The sequence below is a fragment of the Miniopterus natalensis genome, chromosome 9, assembly GCF_054644295.1.
Source record: "Miniopterus natalensis isolate mMinNat1 chromosome 9, mMinNat1.hap1, whole genome shotgun sequence".
NCBI lineage: Eukaryota > Metazoa > Chordata > Mammalia > Chiroptera > Miniopteridae > Miniopterus > Miniopterus natalensis.
Window position 1 is genome coordinate 4,960,089 of NC_142089.1, and position 22,314 is coordinate 4,982,402.

Here is a 22,314-nt window from a genome sequence, read left to right on the forward strand (position 1 = left end):
ACTAGACAATATTCGTCATCTTTATGGAAACCACTTCTGATGAATTCTAATGTGCTTTATGACGTGACTTTTTTAGAAGTTTTGCTACGGGAGGTGAAATCGGTTCTGAATGTTAAGTAGGAAGAGGTTACGAAGGGTATTTCTGCTTGGTGGGCACCTCCTCAATTAAGTAGCTCCCTAATACCCATCAGGTAAAGGGGGGATGGTGGAACAGGGCCCTTTCACCCCCATTCAACGATTGGGTTCTCTCTTCTTTCACCACAGCGGTCCGGGTGGACCAGGGCTCTCTGCCCCTGAGAAGCCACTGGCTGGGGACCTGACCTCACCTACAATCAGCCCCTCCGCCCCAGCTGGGGGAGGAGATGGGCACAGAGCAGGGAGTGGGGAGGGAAGGCGGCAGGGGCATGGGAGATGGATGAGATGCTGGGGCTTCTGTTTCTACCCCATTTCTGCCCCTTGTACCACAATGTGGAGGAGGACCTGTGTGGACAAAGGTGGCCCCATCTCTGAACTTCTGGGCTTTGAGGGTCAGCAGAGCATAAAAAGCCCTCCCCTTCCACTCCGGCCAGGGGCAGAAAGGATGGGGTAGTTCTATAGTCTCACACTGCCAGTCTCAAAGAACAGGGCCACCAGGAATGGGTGGAACCAGGTCCTTCTCAGAACTGTGCCCCCTAAAGTTCCTAATTCTCTCATACAGCCCCCCAGGCCCTCCTCCCAGGGCAGCAGCCCATGGGCTGGACAGTTCTCATCTGTGTGGCATCAAAACTCACCCATCTTGCATAGCATTCATTTTGGGCCCCATCCTCTGTCCTCCAGGGTGAAGGGCAGATTTTTTTCCCCCTCTGAGAGAGCTTGTATATTAGCAAGGACCTTTGGGAAATACCATGCCTTCATTCCAAGGACTGGCTGATGGTGAGATTCGAGGCACCTGGGCAGGTTGCTGCAGAGCTATTTAGGTGCGGGAGAGCCTCTGAGCTCCCATTAAATCATAGCCACAACGACCTGATGCAGGAGCAGGTAGTGTTCTTTCCATGAAAAGTTTTCACCTGCAGACAGGCACGCTGCTGCCAGGGGTGGGGCTAAGCCTTTAAGAATGTGTTCAGCCCTGGCCGGTGTGGCTCAGTTGGTTGGGTGTTGTCCCGTGGACCGAAAGGTTATCAGTTCGATTCTGGGTCAGGGCCCATGCCCGGGTTGTGGGCTCATTCCCAACCCGGTATCGGAAAACGCAGGAGGCAGCCAATAGATGTTTCGGTCTCACATCGATGTTTCTCCCTCTCCCCCTTCCTCTCTCAAAAAAATCTATTTAAAAATATTTTTTTTTTAAAAATGTGTTCAGTAGCCAGTTGTGAATGAATCCCAAACCAACATGGAACTCAAGACCTTGACCTCATCCAACTTTCCAGATTCTGAAAGTCAGAGCAGAAGGCCCAAGGTCCCCATCATCCTTCCCTCCCTCTAACATCAGCTTCGGGTCCCCAGGTGCTGGACCTAGGAGAGAGCAAAAGCATCTCCTCCCAGAACCAGTCCTCACCACCCAGCGGCCTGGACAAGGGGCCAACAGGGCAGCTCCTCCCAAGGCTGGCCCAGGACACGGGGCAGGTGGAGGAGGCCCTTCTCTGCACCCACTGTACTCCAAACCCAAAGGCCCACGGGAGTGCCAGCTTCCGGAAAGAGCCTGAAATAGACACCCGTCTCTGTTTCTCTAATCCCCCTCCTGTGCTTAAGCGCCTATTAGGGACAAAGGGACAGGAACAGAGGACAGTAACATCTGTTTTTCCAACAAGCCAGCGACAATGCCGCTCTGGGGGCGGGGCTCCCGTTAGCACTGCGCCCAGCTGCAGCCCCGCAGCTGCGGGAGCGGGCGGCAGGCTATCATTTCTCAGAGATTATCTCCCAGTCAGCGCTCCTCACTTGCTCGCTTTAGCCTATCCCCCCGGGGCGCAATGCTGCCTCTGCGGGATCAGGCTGTGCTCTCCGCTAGCTTTTTATCTTTTTATCTCTGACTCGGGCTGGGCACCCATTTCAGGAGGAACCTGGAAGCCACAAGTCCTCCAATCTTGCTCCTTCCTTCTTGAGGCCAGACCAAGGTCACGATGCTGGCCCACACCACAGAGGGGGTGGAAAGAGCACTGGGTTAGGAGGCAAAGGGCCTGGTTTCTAATCCCAGCATGGCTCCTGGCTTGCAACCTGGGGTGGCTACATCTGTCAGGGGACATTGGGAGCCTGTTTCCTCACCTGTAAGGTGGGAACTATCATAGCTCCGTCTTGGAATTGCATGAGTCCCAAAGGCGAACACCCAGACAGGTGAGCCAATCCAGGTTAGAGAGCAGAACTGAGAAGGAGGGCGGTGGGGAGGGCGCTGCCCTGTGGTTTCTGCAGGCGATGCTGTGGGAGGATGCTTGCGCCTAAACACGCCTCCCAAATGTGCAGGAGCCACGCTCCTGCTCTGGATCGGAGGGATGGCTGAGACGACCTCCTGCGTCAGTCTGCACAAGACAAATAGAATCATCCATCCCCTTCTCAATGGGGGAACCCTGAGACCCTCTCTTTCATGAGGCCCCTACCTCTTCCCCCCCTCCTGCAACACCCAGGGCAACAAGCATGAGAAGCCCCACGTGCAGGGGAAGCTACGGGGGAGCCTAGAAAAGGGTTGGGGCGTGGAGGGAGAGAAAGACAATGACAAGAGGCAGCTGTGGTTCTTTCAGCATTTTAAGAGAGATTGGAATTGAAAATAAGATTTATAAAAACAACAACAACCCATCATGCCTTCCCCCTTCTAAAGAAAAGAGAAGGGTTGAAGATTGAAAAGGTTTCTAACCAAACGGAGAGACGACTAGGGTAGAGGTGCTGCCTTTCCATGGCCGTGTGACCTTGAGCAAGTCACATAACCACTCAGCCCGTGAAAAAAGCCAAGCTCTCGGCTCTCAGGGCCATGGGGACATCGGGCTGAGAGACTTGTGGAGAAAGGCTTGGTGAACCCCAGGTTGTGCCCAGACCTAGGGGACAGGCACTCTTACTATGATCAAGGCTGGGCATTGTGGCCCGGCTGCTGTCACTCCCGTTGCTCCCTCAACTTCTCCATCTGAGGACACATCCCAGGGAGTGAACAAGGGACACCCTCCTCAAAGTAGCCCAAGCCACCTCCAAGAACGGCCACCCACGAACACGTCACCCGAGCCATGGAGAGGGAGTAGAAAACGAGTGTCGAGGATCACCCAGGGCGGGCAGTGGAGCCTCTGGGGCAGGGCCTGGCCTCTCCCAGGAGACAGGGACCCTCCGGGGAAGCAGGTCTTGCCTGGCTCTCAGGCAGAGCGAGTTTAGCCACAGCCAAGGATGGCCCGGTACGAGTTACCCAGCCCCCTTCCCCGCTTGACTAATTCGGTTATCTGAGCTCTTCACCAGCCCCTCACTGTCCCTTCTTGGAAGAGGAATGGCCCTTCTCTGCGGAGCAGCCTGCCTGGTGCCCAGCCTCTGCTTCGAGCTGGCAGGATGACGAACCGCTCCGTCTCCCAAGCGGCTCCCGGCTATCGTTTGCTCACAGTCCCTGCGGTTCCCTTTCACCCTCTCTGGAACTGCGAGGAGATTGGTTATCTGGTAATTGAGATTGTTTTACAAGGCGTCACTCATTGCATCGGGCTCCATTCATTTTCGGCTATTCCTGATACACAAAATAATAGCTGTCCTGTGGGTGAAGGGCTGGGGCAGGGCTGGGGGAGGGGTGCAGGTGTCCCCACATGTACACAAGTGCACACACACATATGCACACGTATGTACATGGAAATTTTTTAAAATATGGCAACCCTGCTAAAACAGACTTCAGCCATTTTCTGGATGTCCTTCCCTTGTTGAACTTGACACAGCCCCAAGGAGGTGATGGCATCTCTCTCCAGGGCATATTTGGGGAATAGGACCCCCCTGAAAATTCCCTTAACCTGGAGATTTCTGAAGCCCCTCTGAATGGCAGGCCACTCACAGCCACGCGGAAGCCCAGTACTCCCTCGGCACCAGCTCAACCGTCAGGCTCCCAGGCCAGGCCGTGGGGCATTCGAATGGGAAGCCACCTTGACAGTCTCTGTCGCCAAGGCCAGAACCTCAGGGGTACTGGGCAATGGTCAGGAGAGGGGCCAGTTTCCCATAGCCACCCCACTGGGATTCTAACCTCACACAACCAGGTCTGGCTGGCCCTGAGAGACAGGCTCCAGATGGGTCGCCCCTCTGCTTCCTCATAGAACCCTGTGCAGTCGCCAGAACAGAGCCCCACTGAAAAGTTCTTTTTCTTTTCTGTCTCCCTTACAACCTTATAAGCTCCACGGGGGCAGGGGCTGGGTCTTGTTCATCTTCTATTTTAGGTGTTTCTTAAAAAAAAAGTCTTTATTGACTTCAGAGAGAGGAAGGGAGAGGGAGAGGGAGAGAGAGAGAGAAACATCAATGATGAGAGAGTCATTGGTTGGCTGCCTCCTGCCCGCCCCCAACTGGGGATCGAGCCCACAACCCAGGCATGTGCCCTGACCAGGAATCGAACCATGACCTCCTGCTTCATGGATCCACGTTCAACTGGGCCCGTGCTCACCTGGGCCCATGCTCAACTGAGCCACACCGCCCAGGCTATTTTTAGTTTTTTAACACAGTGACTGGCACTTCTCAGGTACTCCATAAATGTTTGCTGAATGAGTGAATGAACAGTGTTGGCACTGTGAAGACCACCACCGTGTCAGCCGTGGTCCTCTGCCCTTTAGTAAGAAGTCTGAGATTATACAGAAGCAGCCACATTCTAACACAGTCATCGACAGGAGGGAAAAGGGGACCCGCTTTATGAAGTGCCTGCTGCAGAGCAGGCACCATGCTAGGTACTCTATGAACGATACTCCACTTAACTCAAAACTACCCTACAAGCAAATACTATCACCCTCCTTTGCAAAGCAGGAGTTGGAAGCTCAAGAGGTCACATAGCTTGGCTTGAACGCATCTAGTGGGCAGGTGGCACAGCCTGGACTTCATTCAACCCAGTGCTGTTAGCTTCCAGGGGTGTTTTACCAGACAAGCTCCACGAGTGGCATGAGGAATACCAGTTTGTGTCTTTCCCTTGGGACTGTGAGATTCCTGAGGCCAGGGGCCAGGTCTTATTTACCATTATACCCTAGAGCCTAGACGAGTGCTATGGAGTAATATTTGCTCAATTAATGGTGAGGGACAGACTGGCCTTGCAGCCACCTGCAGATGGTGCCAGAGAGGATCAGAGGTCAGAAGACGGGTAAAACAGGCTCTTGTCACAAGCAGTTTGGAACAATGGGGCGTGAAGACATTAATCTCTGCTACCCTAATTCTCCCACAGTCCTTTGAGCCTCTACTATGACACGTGGAATGGCATCAGAATAATTTATGTGTATGTGATCTCTCCACCAGCTCACGTGATTCCTTAAAGGGCAGGGGCATGCCTTGTTTATCTTGAGTCCTAGGACAGAGCTGGCCCAGAGCAAGCTCTCAGTAGGCTACGGTCCTTGGCCAGGGAAAGTGTCAGCTAAAAGGCCCTAGTGGGTGACAGTTGGTGATAGACGTGAACTCTGACCCCCTTGGCATCTCCCCTGAACCTGGACTCCTCCTCGCCTAGCATTCCCTGGCCTCAGTGCAGCCCAGAGCCAAGGCAGTCTTCGCATTCCCCTAACACGATACTTCCCCTGGGCCTCATCTCTCAGGGCCATTTGTCTTGATTAGGTATTGGCAGTCTTGACTGATTTAATGTCCCACCATCCCTCCTGTTTGTTTCTCAGCAAGGAGGTGTCAGGGTCTTTCATTCTTCAGGCTTTGACCTTGCCAGTGGTGTGATGGGCCTTTGCACAACTGCCTCAATGCTGCAGCTGTTTGTCTGTGCAGCCAGAGAGGTTGATTAAGAAAAACTTCCACATTCTCAGGCAGAAATCAGGGGACTTTCTCCAGCTGGGGGAATTGGGGACAGCTGTCTACCAGCACCTCAGCTTTGAAGAAAACAATCATCACCCTCATGGCCGCCTCTTCCTAAAAGCCTTCATCACTGCTCATCATCACCTCTTCCTGGAAGCCTTCCTGATTAGCTCCATCTGGTACCCCATCTCTAACCTCAGTGCACTGTTTGTCAGTGTTTACTCTTATACCTGACATGCGTCAGCCTCCTCTCACTGAACCCAAAGAGTGAGTCTTCTGTGTCCCAAACATGCGTCACTATCACCTCCTGGGCTGCTCCCCCTGACCATGGGGACGGGCTCTCAGTCTCCCCCAGGTGGCCAGCACATTCTCAGGAAGCAGACACTTGGATTCAGTGGCCCGGTGAGGACTACAAGAAGCAGAGAAAATACACAGGCAGATGGGGGAACAGGAGTAGAAATTTAACCTGAGACTAGACCTTCCTGTGTTGTCGGTGAGTAAGTGACCACTCTCCGTTAATGAGGGATGGGAAGACTTTGACCGGAAAGTTTAGCCCAGCCAGCCAGCCAGAGTAGGTTAGACAAGCAGGCTTACTGATCCCTGTAGAGCCGGCCTCCTGGGGAGCTGGAGGACAGAGGGCAGAGGGCCTGAGGGGGCCTCATCTTGAAGACCAGAGGGCAGCAAGCCAGTGCCAAGGCTGAGGGCGGCACCCAGCAGGACCTATGGTGCCTCCTCTCCCTCCAACTGCTCATCTCCCCTGCCAGGTCTCAGGCTTGGGGTGCCCTGAGAGTCACACCACATGGGGCTGCCTCTATGGACATATTAGCACCATAGTAGGGCCCCAAACCAACTTCCCTTTACCCCTGAAACCTGGATGGGGGCATGTGATCAAGACTCTCACTATCCCTCGCACGCGTTCCTCAGAGCTCCTACATTCTTGAGGTGGGTGAGGGGCACTGAGGGGTCTGTGCCCTCCAATTACAGCCTCCCCCCTAACCTCCCAGGAACCTGTCTGCAGGCCCTCCTGAAGAGCCCAGACTCGGCCCTTGTCACCTCTTCAGGCAGGCGACCCAGCTTGCTTTACGCCACTGTTTGGCATCCTGGCTTGGTTACTCGTGGTGGGAGGGCTGTCCCAATTTGAAGCAGGGCAAATCACAAATATCAACTGGCTGAGACCTGAGAGCCAGGTTCTCGCCAGAGGCACTGCGTTTACCCCAGCGGCACAGTCTGGAGCCCGTAATGAAGGAGGCTGACAGTCCATTAGCAGCACAGTGGTCCGCGGGGCTTGGAGGAAGGGAGCTGTCATCCACCTCACTTCAAAGGCTTCTGAGGGTGAAGTCAACTGTGTGTGTATGTGTGTGTGTGTGTGCGTGTGCACAGGCATGCACACAGGTGTGCATGTGTGTGTATAACCTAAAAAAAAGAATGTCAACCACAGCTGTGCCTGTGAAAATGGACAGACCACAGCCTAACATCTTGAAGAGGAAATGTCAACAACTTTCTTGTACTCTGTCTTCCCAACCCCTGGGGACAGGTCTGAGATAATCCCTTAACTACAGAACAATCGTATGGCAGGATCGGAAGATCCTGGGGGTCTCCTCACACACACCCTTCTCTGAGGTCCAACTCTTCGCTTCAGTGTTCCTGACAAGGAATCCTCCTTTCGCTTGAATGCCTCTAGTCACAGGGAACTCACCGCCCACTGGGACATGTCAAACATCTCACTTGCCATTCCTCTAGCGGCTAGAAACTTCTTCCTGACCTAAGAGCTAAAACTTGGGGCCATATAAGTCACACGCAAAAAAACACACAAACCACCAAAAACCAATCTCTTTTCCCCAAAACAGTCCTCTTGCGAGTCTCCTTTCCACGTTGATGTGGTTTTAAGCGCCCTCACCAGTCTGCCTAGTGCTTTCTGGACAAGGTCCAGTTTGTTAATAACAGCTTCAAAATGTGGTTCCCATACTGAGACGTAAAATCTCTGCTGCAGCAGCTTCCAGTGTGAAAACACATGCATGTGCCGTAGAAATAAAGTTCCTCTAACTGGGTTTTCATTCATTCCACATTTCACATCCTACTGTCAAATGCCTTGCTGGAGTCCAAGCGTACTGAACCCGCAGCGTGCTCCTGATCCACCACTGTATCTGCTCTATCAATGAAAGAGAAACTCAGAAAGAAGGAAAGGTGCCTGGGAACAGACCCAGCTTTCCACCTGTGGTCTGACAACACGGGGATGGGCAGAACCTGTGCCTTTAGTGTCCTTTGTTATGGACGCTAATCTATTAATTCCACCTCAGGCCACATTAACCTCCATGGAAGTCAGAGCTCACCAACTCAAACAGAGCTTTGGGCCAGGTCACAGGCTCAGATTCTTGCTTGTTTTAATGCCAGAATGACAGAAGAGTAAGACAATAAATTATGTACTTGCACTTTCCTCATTCCACCATGGGGCCAGCACTGGGCTTCCAAGGGCACTGGGTGGGACTTTGTGCAAAGGTCCTGCGAGGGGTGGGGGGCGAGAGAAACACTTTGAGTAGGGGAGATGGACGAGGCAGGTCCTGGAGGGAGTGGGTGCTTTGGAGGCTGGGCAGAAATGGGGATGGGGCTGCACGGACTAGAGCCCTGCAGGCCATGGTACTCGTCAGCAAAGAGGGCTGCTGTCAGGGGCATCTGGAGCCCTTCCAGAGCAGTGTCCAAGGAACACGGGTAGATGCCAGGACTGAACCCCAGCATGAAGTAGCAGAGAAGTGACTTTAGAGATACTGAGCAAATGGAGCAAGGGCCAGCGAACATCCCTGGCTTCTGGCCCCACAGAGGCCAGGACTCCTGGATGATGCTACAGGGATGGGGGCCAGCCTGAGAGGTGACTGTGGCTAAATTTCTAGCCACCCCATTGGGGAGCAGAATAAATCTGGGTCACAGAAATAAAAGTATGCAATGTTGTATCCCAGTGTCATTAATAAAAATCATATCCACCACATCTACTGTCATCACTCCAGGGAGCTTCCCCTTTGGGTATTAAACAGTTGATTTTGGGGGCCCAAGTATATTGCTTCATATTTAACCATGTTGTTTTGTTTATTAATCCTCACCTGAGGATTTTAAAAAATATATCTTTACTGATTTGAGAGAGAGGAAGGGAGAGGAAGAGAGAGAGAGAAACATCAATGATGAGAGGGTGTCATTGATCAGCTGCCTCCCGAACGCCACCAACTGGGGATTGAGCCGGCAACCTGGGCATGTGTCCTGACCGGGAATTGAACCTCGATCTCCTGGATCCTAGGTCGATGCTCAATAGCTGAGCCATGCCAGGCCGGGCCTGAGGAAATTTTTTTCCATTGCTTTTCAGAGAAAGTGGAAGGGAGAGAGAAACACTGACCTGAGAGAGACACATTGGTTGGTTGCCTTCTGCACGCGCCACAACAAGGGCCCAGGATGACATTGCAACCGAGGTATGCGCCCTTGACTAGAATCAAACCAAGGATCCTTCAGTCCATGGGCCAATGCTCTATGAGCAAACTGGCTAGGGCTATTCATGTTAAGTTTTTCCTTTGACACATCAAAGCCACCTTTTGATTTGTTGTCATTTTATAAGCTCTTCCTCCAAGATTTACAAAACCTGCGATTTGGGCTGTCTAATTCTGATCTGTAACAAGTATTGAACCTGGCTGGGCAGAGGGCAGAGGGCAGGCCCACACTTGCTGCTAAAGGCTTCCTTGCCTGGAATGCTGATCAGTGAGCTCTCTCCCACAGCTTATTCAGTCTCCCAGAAAGTCACCTAACTAGACTGTTATTTACTCCACATCTCTCTGCTTTGTTCATAAGGATAGATTGTCAAATGCCTCACTGAAACCCAAATTGCTCTATCTACTCCACGTTCTCAATCTATCAACACAGTGACCCTCTCAAGAAAAAAGAAACACGAAAGTAGGAAAGGACAGGAAACAAGGTTAATCTGGCCTGACTGGCTCTGAGTGGCTCCTACTGCCTTTTCTACAGGCTCCATCAAATCTGGTCAAATCCTACCCAAAGTAGGGGTGGGGCATGATCTTCATCACTAAAGATCATGCACCCCATCCCCACCAAATGTCCCAATGCTTATGTGCTGGTCTCCTGAGATTTATGAATCAGAGTTCATAATCAGACAAGACAAGAAGTAGGGGAAAGCAAAGAAAAAACAGAAACTAATAAAAAAAATTTTTATTAACAAGTCTAAAGAAAACTTTCATTGAATCAGGGGATGTGATACAAATTATGGTGACCTGCATATAAAACCTGGCACCAAGTTTGGCCTTTTAGAATATTTGTATATAAAAATCTGCATTAAAATCTGCACCAGAACACAATGCGGAGGCTGACACCCCAACAGGAGCCCTTACAAAGGTGGGTCAGGTCTATGGATGAACGCAGGAAGTTCTTGGTCCTACAGCCTCAGGGCTGAGCCCTCTGTGAAAACAGCCTGCTCTGAGGAGGTGCTCAAAGAGCTGGTCTCTGAAGGGAGGACCTCTGTGAGCACCAAATGCCACAAGCCTGGTGTAACACAAAAATGGTGCTGGGAAGAAGGGCTGTTTCCCTTGTTACAGGCTCTGACCACTATCTGAGGGTTCCAGATCTCTGCAGACAAACCACCTTCAACTTCAGAGGAACTTTTGCAATTTCCAGATCTGTGTTTTCCAAGTAAGCTGACCAATTCCAACTCAAGGAGCCAAATCATATAATTAGCTTGATTTTAAGGATTAAGAACTACTTCTCAGGTCATTTTCTGCAGGCCAAGCCCCTGAAACAGCTATCAGAATGGCTATCATCACAGCAGAAAAATATAACGTGATGGCCTCAATCTATTTCAACCTCAGACCAAATGCAACTGAGCAGTTCTAGCCCAGAAATTATATTTCACAGGCAACTAAATAAAAAGCAGCTTTGATCAACGTTGGAATTCCCCCATTCTGGGTGCAAAGTATCTTTGCACAAGGCAACTGAAGCCTCTGGGAGAAGTAGTGTCAATACTGCACATTTGTCCTCAAGGAGGAAGACACAGTTCCTTCCCTGGCAGGGCCTATCATTTGTCTGAACAGGGTCAGGACTGTTTGTCTACTGGATTATTCCTTCATGGAGAAACTGGTGTCCCTGGTCTCCTCATCCTGTGGCTATGCAGAAAGTGGCAACTGTCCCAGACTCAGCTGCTCAGCTGCTGTGCAAACAGGCTGCTGGGATGGGAGGCAAACAAATGGGAACCGGATAGAAATGGAGGGTGGGAGTCAGGGAGCATTAGGAGAGGCAATGGGGGCAGGGAAGGAAGAAGCCTTGTGGGCGGTAAGTAGCTGGCAAGGAGAGCAGTGCTTCTAAAATTCCAGGGCTCCTAATAGTTGTGGAAAGGGCTGGGAGCCACTCCTGTCACTCCAGCAGATTCTACAGAGGGAGAACAGCTGCTCTGCCCATTTCTATCCCGAAGCAGAGTGATTTTCTCAGCTGCCTCCAGGGATGGGTCTTTTTTTTCCCCCTTCCCGGTCCCCTCTAGATTGTCTTGCTGCAGGTGATGTGACACTTTTCCTCAACAGTAGCAAGAAGTGAAAAGAGAGATGAAGGACAAAAACCTCTGAATCTCAATTTAGGTAAATACCCGAGAGCAACTTTAGGCTGTTAATGAGGGACTTTCTCTGGTGGTATATTTCAGGACCCATATGCTCAGAGGAAGGCGCTCTTTGGTATCATGCGGGCCTGACACCAGTCATTACCATATCCTTCAAGACCAAGATAACAGGAGGACACTTGGCCCAATTACTATGACTTTCAGGACTGGAGGCCAACTCAGGTGGCTCCTTCACAAAGTCCTTGGGCCTTTTAGTCCCCTCTAAAGTGACCTAACAACACCCTCTAGTGGAAATTATAAATAAAACAAGGGCCATACAGCCAGTTCACCTTCTGATACCAGTGGGTTCAAGATTCCCCATAAAACAGAACAAAACATTATCTTTAAGAACTTAATAATTTAAAACAGGTGGGAGTTCATAAGCCATCCTTAGGCCCCTCGCTGCCAAATCACCTCTCTTGAGGCTGTGCCTTCAACACAGCCTCAGATAGGGGGACATACTGATGGAGGAGCTCCTGGTCCCCTTAGAGTTTGGGAAGACTGCCCGCTGGTGCCAGAATGATGCCGAAGACGTAGAAGATCCCCAGGAGCAAGTTGAGTTTGGCGGTCCTCTGGGGCAGTTTGTTGAAAGTCTGGCTTCGGAACTGTCTCTCAAGGGAGAAGGCCATGGGAATGGTGAGCAGGGGCAGTGCCAGGCTGATGCTGTAGTGTGTGGCCAGGATGCTGAAGATGAGGTAGGGCAGGAAGAGCAGCATGTTGTAGAGCATGTAGGAGAAGGTGGGGCCGACGAGGATGGCGAGAGTGACGATGCCTGCCTCCCGGTCGGACTCCATGTCCCTGGTGTTGTTGGAATGGAGAATGGCCTCAGTGCTAAGGGCAAGGGGGATGGCGTAGACCAGTGGGAAGACTGCCAGGGACCCCACCTGAACAGCGTAGGCGAACATCACGGCCAGCGGGCCAAAGGTGATGAGGATGACGAGGTCTCCCAGAGCCACGTACTTGAATCCGACTCCTATGGCCAGAAAACCCAGAGAGCTGGTGTGAGATCAAGGCTGGAAACTGAGGAACTGTTCATGAGTCAGAGACCAGCCACTCCTGGCTGGGAAGGGTGAGTCCGCAGAAGGGGAGAGTGGCCCGTCACTGAGTTCCCTTCCCTTCCAGGGATAAGGAGGGACAGAGAACACTAATCTCTTAACCCTTGGTGAGATTTTAGAGTCATACCCAATCTTTCCTTCCTAAAGCCCCCTGACAAAGTTCTGCAACAAAGAGCAATTCACACACAGTTCAACAGGAGAGCCCATGAAGGATCTAAAAGTGTGGTTGGCAGTTACAACAGACATCAGCAGAGCAAGGACATGGGCCAGGTACAGAAGGTCACCAGGGTGGAAAGCAAAGAACAACTGTAGGGTGGGACTTTGCCCCCAAGGTGACCTTTTCTCCCCTAGCATATCACTGGCCATGCAGTTTGGACCCCTTGGCCATTCCTTCCTAGAGATAACATCTAGGCCTCAGTTGTATTTCAGCTCCAGGCCCAGAAAAGCAACAAAACCAGCCACAGCTGACTGAGAATCAGCTGTGTTGAATAATTACACCCCCCCACCCCCGGAACCCACCAATCAATCAGTGGAACCTAGACCTTGAGAGGTCACACCTGGAAACCTGGAAAACTGCTGAATATTCTACTGAGATCTTTCCCTGGGACTGCCTCTAAAATCTCCACCCTTAAAACCCTTAGGATGGAAGACCCAGTGCTCTCTCCCTCCCAGGGAGCTTGCCCGTGCCTTTTCCTTTCCCCCACCCTCACCCCCAGGCATGTTACCATTACCTTCCTCAATCCCAAGCTCCAAGAGCCCTTCCTTTGCCTCTAAAACTTATTTCCTAAGCCCATTTCTTCTAGAAACTACTTCTCCCACTTCTGTAATTTTACCAAATAAACGTTCTCTTGTAGTCTGGGTCTTGGCTCTGAATACTTTCCTAGCCAGAACCCAAGTGCAGAGGTTGCTGAACCCAGGTCCCGTCTGACCTCACTGGTCAGACACCTGATGCCATTCTGCTGCCTACAACAAAAGGTTTTACAATCCAGTTTTCAGTTTCTTTCACCCTTCACCAGCCCCTGCAAGATACCACTTCTGTCTGTAACTCCGTCAGCCCAGGCCCTCACAGAATATCCACCAGTCCCTTACTTTTCTGCCTCCTTCCTCTACAACCTCTGCAGGCACCTCTGGTTTTGACAACCCCCAGAATCTCAGTGAAATTTCAGGGTTCCCAAACCCTGCCTCACCTAGAGCTCTCCTCCCCTCTCCCCTCATGCTCCTTTCAGTTCCTTAGGCCTTGAGATTCATCCACCCCCCTTTGTCTGGCTAACTCCTTCTTACCCTTCAAGACTGTAAAGGCCATTCCTTAGGCAGCCGTCCTTCACCCCTACACCACATTCGCCCCCTTATAGCATGTTCCATGGCACCCTGACTTCTGCTTTCATAAATTTCATCACATTTCTCATTAATCTCTGTCTTTCCCAAAAAATGCTAAGTCCCTTGAGAGCAGGGCGTTGTGTCTGGCTTGTTCTCAGCTCATTTCCCAATGCTTGGCACGAGGCTGAACTGAGCACAGAGCTACAGTAACAAGCACCTGATAGCTGGGACCAAGGTCAGAACAAAAATCCCATTTGAAGTAAAGCCCCATGGAACAGGTGAGAGGTGATCCACACATATACTGCCAAAGAAGCTTGGGAAACCTCCAGATCTAAACAAGCTATTGAGGCATGGCCTCAGCAACAAGAAGACTGCTGGTGACCAAAGCACATTAACCAGCCTAAAATGATAAGGGACAATGGTCTGCAGAGGATCTGAAGCCACAGCAGCTAGAAAGCAAGATTCAGCCCAAGATTACCTTCACACTAGTAGTGGGCTTCTTTGATTTTTGTCCCATCCTCCCAGCTTTATTGAGATATAATTAACATATAACATTGTGTATATTTAAGTTACACAACATGTTGACTTAATACACTTACATTACAAAATATTCCCAGCATAGGTTTCTTTGGTGCTAAACGACTACCCTTGGTCCGTTAGAATGAAGCGCCCCCTGGGAAGTGTATCACAGGCATGGCCCCTTATTCCCACCAACACACAGCAAGCTAATTCTGTACTCAAGCAGTGTTTTGATAAATAATTTGGTTGTCTTGAGGACAAGTCCTCCAGGAGGAAGTTCTCTCAAGCAGAACATTAGCTCCAGTTCTGAATTAGTAAACTGATGTCTCTTGTAGTATCTCACACATTTAGGGATGATAGTAACCCCCCTTATCCTCATCTAAGACCCCCAGGGGATGTCTGAAACCACAGGTAGTGCCGAACTATATATATACCATGTTTTTTCATATACACACTGTACATACCTTTCCACTTAAAGGAAACACTTTACAGCTTCTCTCTGGCACATCCGCATCGCCAGCATCACCACTCTTGTGCTTTGGGGCCATTATCAAGTAAAGTAAAGGTCCCTTGAACACAACCACTGCAATACCTTGACAGTCAGTGTGATGAGCAAGGAGTTACTACATGGCTAACAGGCAGGGAGTGTGCACAGTGTGGACACACTGAACGAAGGGATGATACACGTCCAGTGTGGGACAAAGCAGACAGCACGCTATTGCATCACGCTGCCCAGAGCGGCACCCAATTTAAAACTTATAAACTGTTTATTTCTGGACTTGTCCATTAATATTTTTGGACCATAGAAAACTGAAACTACAGAACGTGAAACTGCAGATATGGGGGGGCTGCTGTACCGCTGCTCTAGAAAGATGAGGGGCAGGAGATACTCCCAGCACAGATCTAGCAAGTTTCTCCACCACCTGCCTGCTTTCCTTTGGCTTATGTTCTCAGTTCTCCAAGCGAACTTAAGGGCTCTGGCTATGGAAGAAGACACACAGCTCTAAAGCCCTGATCTCTGGCTAGATCACCCAAGAACACCTCCTGAGATCACCTGGCAAAAAAATGATGTGAGCAAGTTGAACAGAAACCTGTGCCTGCAAGGATAAGCCCCCACCTTCAACAGGCCCTACCCAAAACCCAACCGCAAACCCACTCTAGGGATGAGAAAAGTCTGGCAACCTCCTAGAGGCTGTCTGACCCAAGAAAATGCTCGAGCCCTCAGGAGAAAGCCCAGTGTCCTGAGTGTCCAACATGTGGCACACCTGCTCCACCTGACTCAGAGATGTGGCCCACCTGGGAGTTTCCTTTAAGGCACTCCCACCCCTCCCAACACCATTTTCCAAATGAACCAGCATAGTGAACTACAGTTCTCTACATGGCAGCCAGAATGAACCTGTTAAAACATGAATCAAAATGTTGACAAGAATGTGGAGCCACTGGAACACTCGCACATAGTGGGAAAGACCAGACCAACCACTTTAGAAAACACTTTGGTCACTTCTCATAAAGTTAAACATCATCTAGCCTATAACTCAACAATTCCCTTCCCAGGCATTTACCCAAGAAAAGTGAAAACAAATATCCACAAAAAGACTTGAACACAAACGTTCAGGCATAATAGCCAAAATATGGAAACAAGCCAAATGTTGATGACCAGGAAAATGGATGAGCAAATGGCGGTATGTCCATACAGTGGTCACTGCCCAGCAATACAAAGGAACTGCTAATGCCCATCACAACCTGGCGAGTCTCCAAACCCTCATGCTGAGCAGAAGCCAGGACGAGGATTCATACTGAACGATTCCATTTATATGACGTTCCGGACCAGGCAAAATGAATCTACGTGAAAGAGATCAGAACACTGGTCATCTCTGGACAGGGATGGGGAGGAAGCACAAGGAAGTTTCTGAGGGTGATGGAAATGTTCTGTATCATGATTGGGTGGGGGTTATACAGCCATATGCATCTGTCAAAATTCATCAAACTGTAATACTTAAGATCTGTGCACTTCACAGTATGACTTTTATTGCTATATAATTGACAGTGTTAAAAAACCATAAAATCCGATTATGTCATTACTCTGCTCAATATATTTTATTATCTCCCCATTTGTTCATTCAATGAATATTAAGTACTGACTACAGGCCAGGCACAGTTCTGGGCACCACGGGTTCAGCAGAGAACAAGGAAACTAAAATCCCTAACCCCAGAGAGTTTATAGTCCAAGGGGGAAGATAATTAACAAAGTAAGTACTTACTCATGTTAAAAGGTAGCATGTGCTATGATGAAAAAGCAGAGAAGAGCAATAGGGGAAGTTGGGGGGGGGGGGGTGTCACAAAACCTGTGTGTTTATGTGTAATTTTATTTTTTCTCAGCTGCTGCAAAACCTTTGTTTTGTCATTTTAAATAGGGTAGAAAGCAAGGCCTAGCTAAACAGCTGACAAATGGGTAGAGTAGGTTAGAAGGGGAGTCATACAGATAGGAAAGAGCATTCTAACTCCAGGAAAGAGAATCTTCAAAGGATCTGTGAGTCAGGAGCATTCCTGGTGGTCCACAAATAGCCAGGAGGGCAGTGTGCTGGGGCATGTGCCCACAAGGAAAGAAAGAGGGCAGATCAGAGTGGGGGAGATGGGAGAAGATGGGCAGATAATGGCCCTGGGATCACTGTAATGACCTTGGCCTTTATTCTGAACTAGATGGGAGCAACTAGAAAGCTTTGAGCAGAGGACTGATGTAACTGTCTTATGTTTAACAGGATTACTCTGGCTGCTGACCCTGACAGGGGCAAGGGTGGGTGTACAGAGAGCAGTAAAGAATCTGAATACTTGAGGGAGATAAGGAGTGGCAGTGGTGGAACGTGGTGAGCAAAGGTCAGATCCCAAATGCATGTTGAAAAGGTCAGATCCTAAATGCATGTTGAAAGTAGAACCAACGGGATTTCTTGACGGACTGGGTGAGAGATGTGAGAAAGAAGAGCTGGGACGTTGCCCGTGATTTTTAGCCTGAAGGACTAAAAGGATGAATTTGTCATCGAGTTAAAAGGGGGAAGGTGTGGAAGAGCGGGTTTCTTTGGGGAAAAGAACAGGAATTTGATCACAGAGATGTTTAGCTGGAGATGTCTGGAGACCTCTCGGAGAAGTTACTGAGGAAGAAGCTGAATAGGAGTCTGGAGACAGCTGGGAGAGAGGCATAAATCTGAGAGTCAACAGCTTAACAGATAGTATCTGAAGCCAGGAGACTGGCGAAAATCACGGGAGGAGGAAATGGAGACAGAGGAAAGCAGTTCAAGGACAGGCCTGCAAGTTGGGAATGAGGAGGAACCAGCACAGGAGACGGAGGCTCTAGAAGACCAGAATGATCCACCCCCGCCTAACTCTCCAACTGTATCTCCATTCCCCTCTCAAACACACTGGCCTCTCCGTAGGTCTAGATGTCAAGCTTTCCTCCACTCCAGTGCATTTGCATTTGCTGTTCCTTCAGCCTTGAAGGATTCGGCACCCGAATCAGGCCCCATGGCTGGCTCCCTATCCTCCAGTCTTAGTTTAAGTGTCACCTTCATAGAGAGGGCCTCTTCCTTCCAATACCACCTTATACTTTGTTACAGCATCCACTGATTTCCTTTATTGAACATTACAGTTGGCTGCAAGGACACCAGTCTCTTGGTCTTCTTTCTCCTCCAGATACTCCATCACAGTTTCCTTTACCTGTTCCTTCTCGACTCCCCACCTCTTAATGTCAGAGTGCCCAGAGCTGTCTTGGTCCCCTTCACATTTCTATCAAACTCCCTCCTCTGGTGGTCTCACCTAGTCGTACAGCTTTATGTGCCAGTGATTCCCAAATATCTATATTTCCAGCTCAGACCTCTCCCCTGAACTCAGACTCCTATATCCAACCATCCATTTGACATCTCCACTTACAGATCTAATATATTAAGATGCTCAGTCAATTATCTCCCCCAAACTATCTTCAACCTTTTCCATCTCACTTGACATCAACTCCATTATTCAAGTTGCTCAGGCCAAAACCTCTGAGTTATTATGCTTAATTCTTCTGTTTCTCTCCTCATATCCCATCTATCAGCAAACCCTGCCTACCTTTAAAATATATTTGAAATCTGACTACTACTTCCCTCTCCACCACTACCACCCTGATCAAAGTCACCAAACATCTCTTGCCTGGATTACTCAACACCCTGCTCCCCCGCCATCCCCCTGCTTCTTCCCTTGCTCATTCCCCTTTATCCATTCTCAATACCTTACTTAGCCAGAGTAATCCTGTTAAAACATTATGGCCTACATAATCTTTGTACCTCCCTGACCTCGCCAAACACACTTCTCTTACTTCACCTCCTTTCACTCTCTCCCTCATCCATACCCTGGGCTCCATGCTGCTCCTCAAACTTTTCAGGGACACTCCTGCCTTAAGGCCTTTGGCAATTAGTATTCCAAGGTCTGGGACACTCCGCTTAGCTAACTCCCTCACCTTTCACCTCCTTCAATCTTTGCTCATGTGTTACCGTTTTGATGAGGCCATCCCTAATCAAACTACTTAAAACAGTCCATGACGTCCCCCTCCCTTCCTCTACTTACTATTTCTCTCCAAAGCACTAATCATCTTTTCATATACAATAATTAGGGTACCAACTCATCGTAACTTACCAGGAACTTTCCTGGTTTCAGCACCCAAAGTCCCACATCCTGGGAACTCTCTCAGTCCTGAGCAAACCAGGACATTGGTCAACCTAACTATAACGTACTATTTTTACTTTCTGCCTCTCCTCACCATATATAAAGTAACTTTCACAAGAGCAGGGATCTGTGACTGCTGTGTTCACACAGAATAGTGCTGGCACGTAATAAGTTCTCAATAAATAGGGCTTAGCCGCTTGGCCATCACTATCTTAATGAGCCTGCCACAGTGAGTCGCCTAGCAAACTAGCTGAAAGTAATCAGCTGTACAATTTTGAGCTCTCGAGTTAATTCCACTAAAATTTGAAACGGTGGCATTATAAGACATGTATAACAAAAAGAAATTAGATACAAAAAGTTTCCATATATATGAATATGACTCATGAGTCATTTTTATATATATGTGTGTATATATATATGTCATACACACACACACACACACACACACACACGAGTCATTTCTAACATCTAGAAGCCAAGCCGGGATTTTTTCAACCCACTCCTGTTTTCAAAATAATCCACATGACCCCACTCACTTATAGATGTCACATAAGTGGCCTAGCTGAAAAAAGAACTTTTGATACCACTCTTCTAGTCCGAACTCCTACGCAAAGCAGCAGTTTTTAGTATACATGCAACTACGACCTCCAGCACCGGAATCAGGCCAATTCTTACCTCCTGTGTAGAGAAAGGAGCCTGACAGGCCTCCAAAGTAGATGAGAGCCAAGTGCTCCAGTTTCAGAGTGGACAAGTAGTAGAGGCAAGCCGCGCAGACACAGCCCAAAGTGTAGAGGAAGACTCCAAACCGGACAACATCCTGGGGCTCCAAGATCCGGTCCACCAGGGTCCTGTCATCACTCTTTTTGTGGTCAATGCCCTTGGAAAAGTCATAGTAAGTGTTGACCAAATTCCCAGCCCCGTGCACAGCCAGCACGGCCACGGCACAACCCACCAAGAGCCTGGGATCCAGGACGCCCTGGGATCTATAGGCCAGGGCACTGCCCAGGGCCACCGGGGTGAGGGAGGCGCTGAAGCTCCAGGGCCGCAGGGCCAGCACATAGGAGGCGCACTTCTGCCTCCAGGAGCGCGGGAGAGGCCTGTCCCACTCCAGACGGTCGTCCCCCAACAGGTCCCTGTCCCTGGCCGTGGCTGCTGTCTCCTCCGCCAGGATGCTAATCTTCTCCCCGGGGACCTGCGAGGCCGCCATGAAGGTGCACGTGGCTGGAGTCCAAGCTAACAGCGAGCCACCGACTGAACAGCGACTGCGGCGGGAAGCAGAGGGACGCGACGAGGTGGCCAGCCCTGACCTTCCTTCCTTCCTTCGGTTCCGCCCCGGGGCAGGGCTGGGGAGGCAGCAGGGCCCCGGGGCAGTAGCGAGCGGGCCCAGCCCGGCACCCCACGAAGCCCGGCAGCGCCGCTCCGGCTTCCTCCTGTCCCCTGGGCGAAGCCTGTCACCGCACCGCACGGGCGCTAGAGCGCGAGGCCGAGAGACGACCACCTCCCCGGGGCTCCCGGGGCCGCCATCTTGTGCGCCCGCCTCTGGAGGCCGGCGGGGAAACAGGGGCCCGCGGCACGACCTGGCCGGGCTGGGCGGGGCCGGGGCCGGGGCCGGGGGCGGGGGCGGGGACCCCGCGGCCCAGCCTCTCTCTAGCTCGGGGCTGCGCCGCTGAGCGGCTGCCAGACGCGCGGGACACGTCCTCGCTCAGCGTGCCGGGGTCCACGCGTGCGTGTGGCTTTTCCACTTACCAGGAGCGCTCGTTTCCCGAATGGGATGCGTTCAGGTGCTCGTGCGGTGTGAACAAATTGTGAGCATCTATTGAGCACTGCTGTACGCAGCAGGTAACAAAATGGACCAAAATCAGGGAGCGCACTGAGGAAGGTATAATTACCCCCCTCCCTTTTTCCCCCCTGGCTTTTCAGAGAGAGTGGGAGGGAGAGAGAGAAACACCGACGTGAGAAAGACACGTGGATCCCGGCTGTGGGCTGAAGCTCTAACCACTGGGCAAACCGGCCAGCCCCCCTTTTAAATGAGAAACTTGAAGCTCTGAAATGGGAAATGATATCTAAGAGGTTATTAACTATCATGATCATCCCAACGGTTAGTTTTACTCCATCCTGCTTTTATCTACTGTGCTATAATGCCCACCAAAATGCCTGATACTTTGTAAATGCTCAATAAGTATTAGTCATTATTTTAACATAGTGGTTAAGAAAGCTCTTTGTAAATCTGAAAAAGAGACCTACAAATGCAGTGGTCACTGTTGCTATAAAACCATCTTTGTTAGTTAGAAAACAGCCTTATCATGTCTTAGGGTGGCAAAAATCTCCTATTATTGGTGGATATGAAAATTGGTACTTCCCTCAAAGAGTTCGATTATCACAATACCATCAAACTAGACATACATTTACCCTCTGACCCTGTAATCTTATTTCTGGGTATTTATTTTGGTATAGTGCCAGGGAATAAAATTATGTATGTACGAAGGAATTCACTGTAGCACCATTAGTAATAGCAAGAATTCGGAAGCAACACAAGGCTCCATCAACACAAGACTGGAAGAAGAAATGATGGTACCTGCATGTGGTGGAATATTATGCAGTTACAACAACAGAAGAACAAGGAAGCTTTCTATGTACTAAGGTAGAAAGATCTCCAAGATACACTAAATTTTTTAAAAGTACAGAACAATGGTATAGTGTAACAAAATGGAAAAATAAGAATATATATATTTGCTTGTATTTGCATAAAGAAATTCTAGGGATACATAAGAACTAAGAAAATAACTGAAGGGACAGGTGGAGCAAGACTTTGTGATAAATACATTTTTATTTATTTTGAGATTTGAACAGTGAATATATTACATATTCAAAAATGTTTAATGATTAAATACAGAGATGTTTAACACAAGTGAAAAATGTGAAATTCACAGGAACAATTATTTCATAGAAGAATCAATGCAATGAAGAGATTCTAAACCTAAAGCAGTAATCATAATTTTTTCCCCCCAGTCTGCCACAGGATATTACCAAACCTCTTTAATTTGGCAGTTTAACACTTCCGGAAACTTGCATTGCTTCAAAAAACACTTCTTCTTTTTTTTTTTTTACACAAGTAATTGATGGTAATGTATAAAGAAAAATAGTATGCCTTCCCCAAATTTCATTACGCCTTAATTGTATATTTTCCCTATGGTAACACAGACA

At 49.6% G+C, this 22,314-nt stretch overlaps 1 protein-coding gene across 1 annotated transcript; it reads right to left on the reverse strand.

Annotated features, from left to right (window-relative positions):
• Positions 1–10,071: 10,071 nt before the first annotated feature.
• Positions 10,072–20,604, reverse strand: UBIAD1 (UbiA prenyltransferase domain containing 1). The gene is made up of 2 exons (XM_016217899.2): positions 19,786–20,604; positions 10,072–12,500 (listed from the first exon to the last, which is right to left on the reverse strand). The coding sequence occupies exons 1-2, from the start codon at positions 20,315–20,317 to the stop codon at positions 12,013–12,015; spliced, it is 1,020 nt and encodes a 339-aa protein (XP_016073385.1). The 5' UTR covers positions 20,318–20,604; the 3' UTR covers positions 10,072–12,012.
• Between the last annotated feature and the right edge of the window lie 1,710 nt (positions 20,605–22,314).

Coding starts and splice junctions, on each gene's coding strand:
- UBIAD1 (XM_016217899.2), bottom strand. CDS start 20,317: ATGGCGGCCTCGCAGGTCCCCGGGGAGAAGATTAGCATCCTGGCGGAG. Junction 12,501..19,785: donor CTCCTTTCTCTACACAGGAG/GTAAGAATTGGC, acceptor TTCTGGCCATAG/GAGTCGGATTCAAGTACGTG.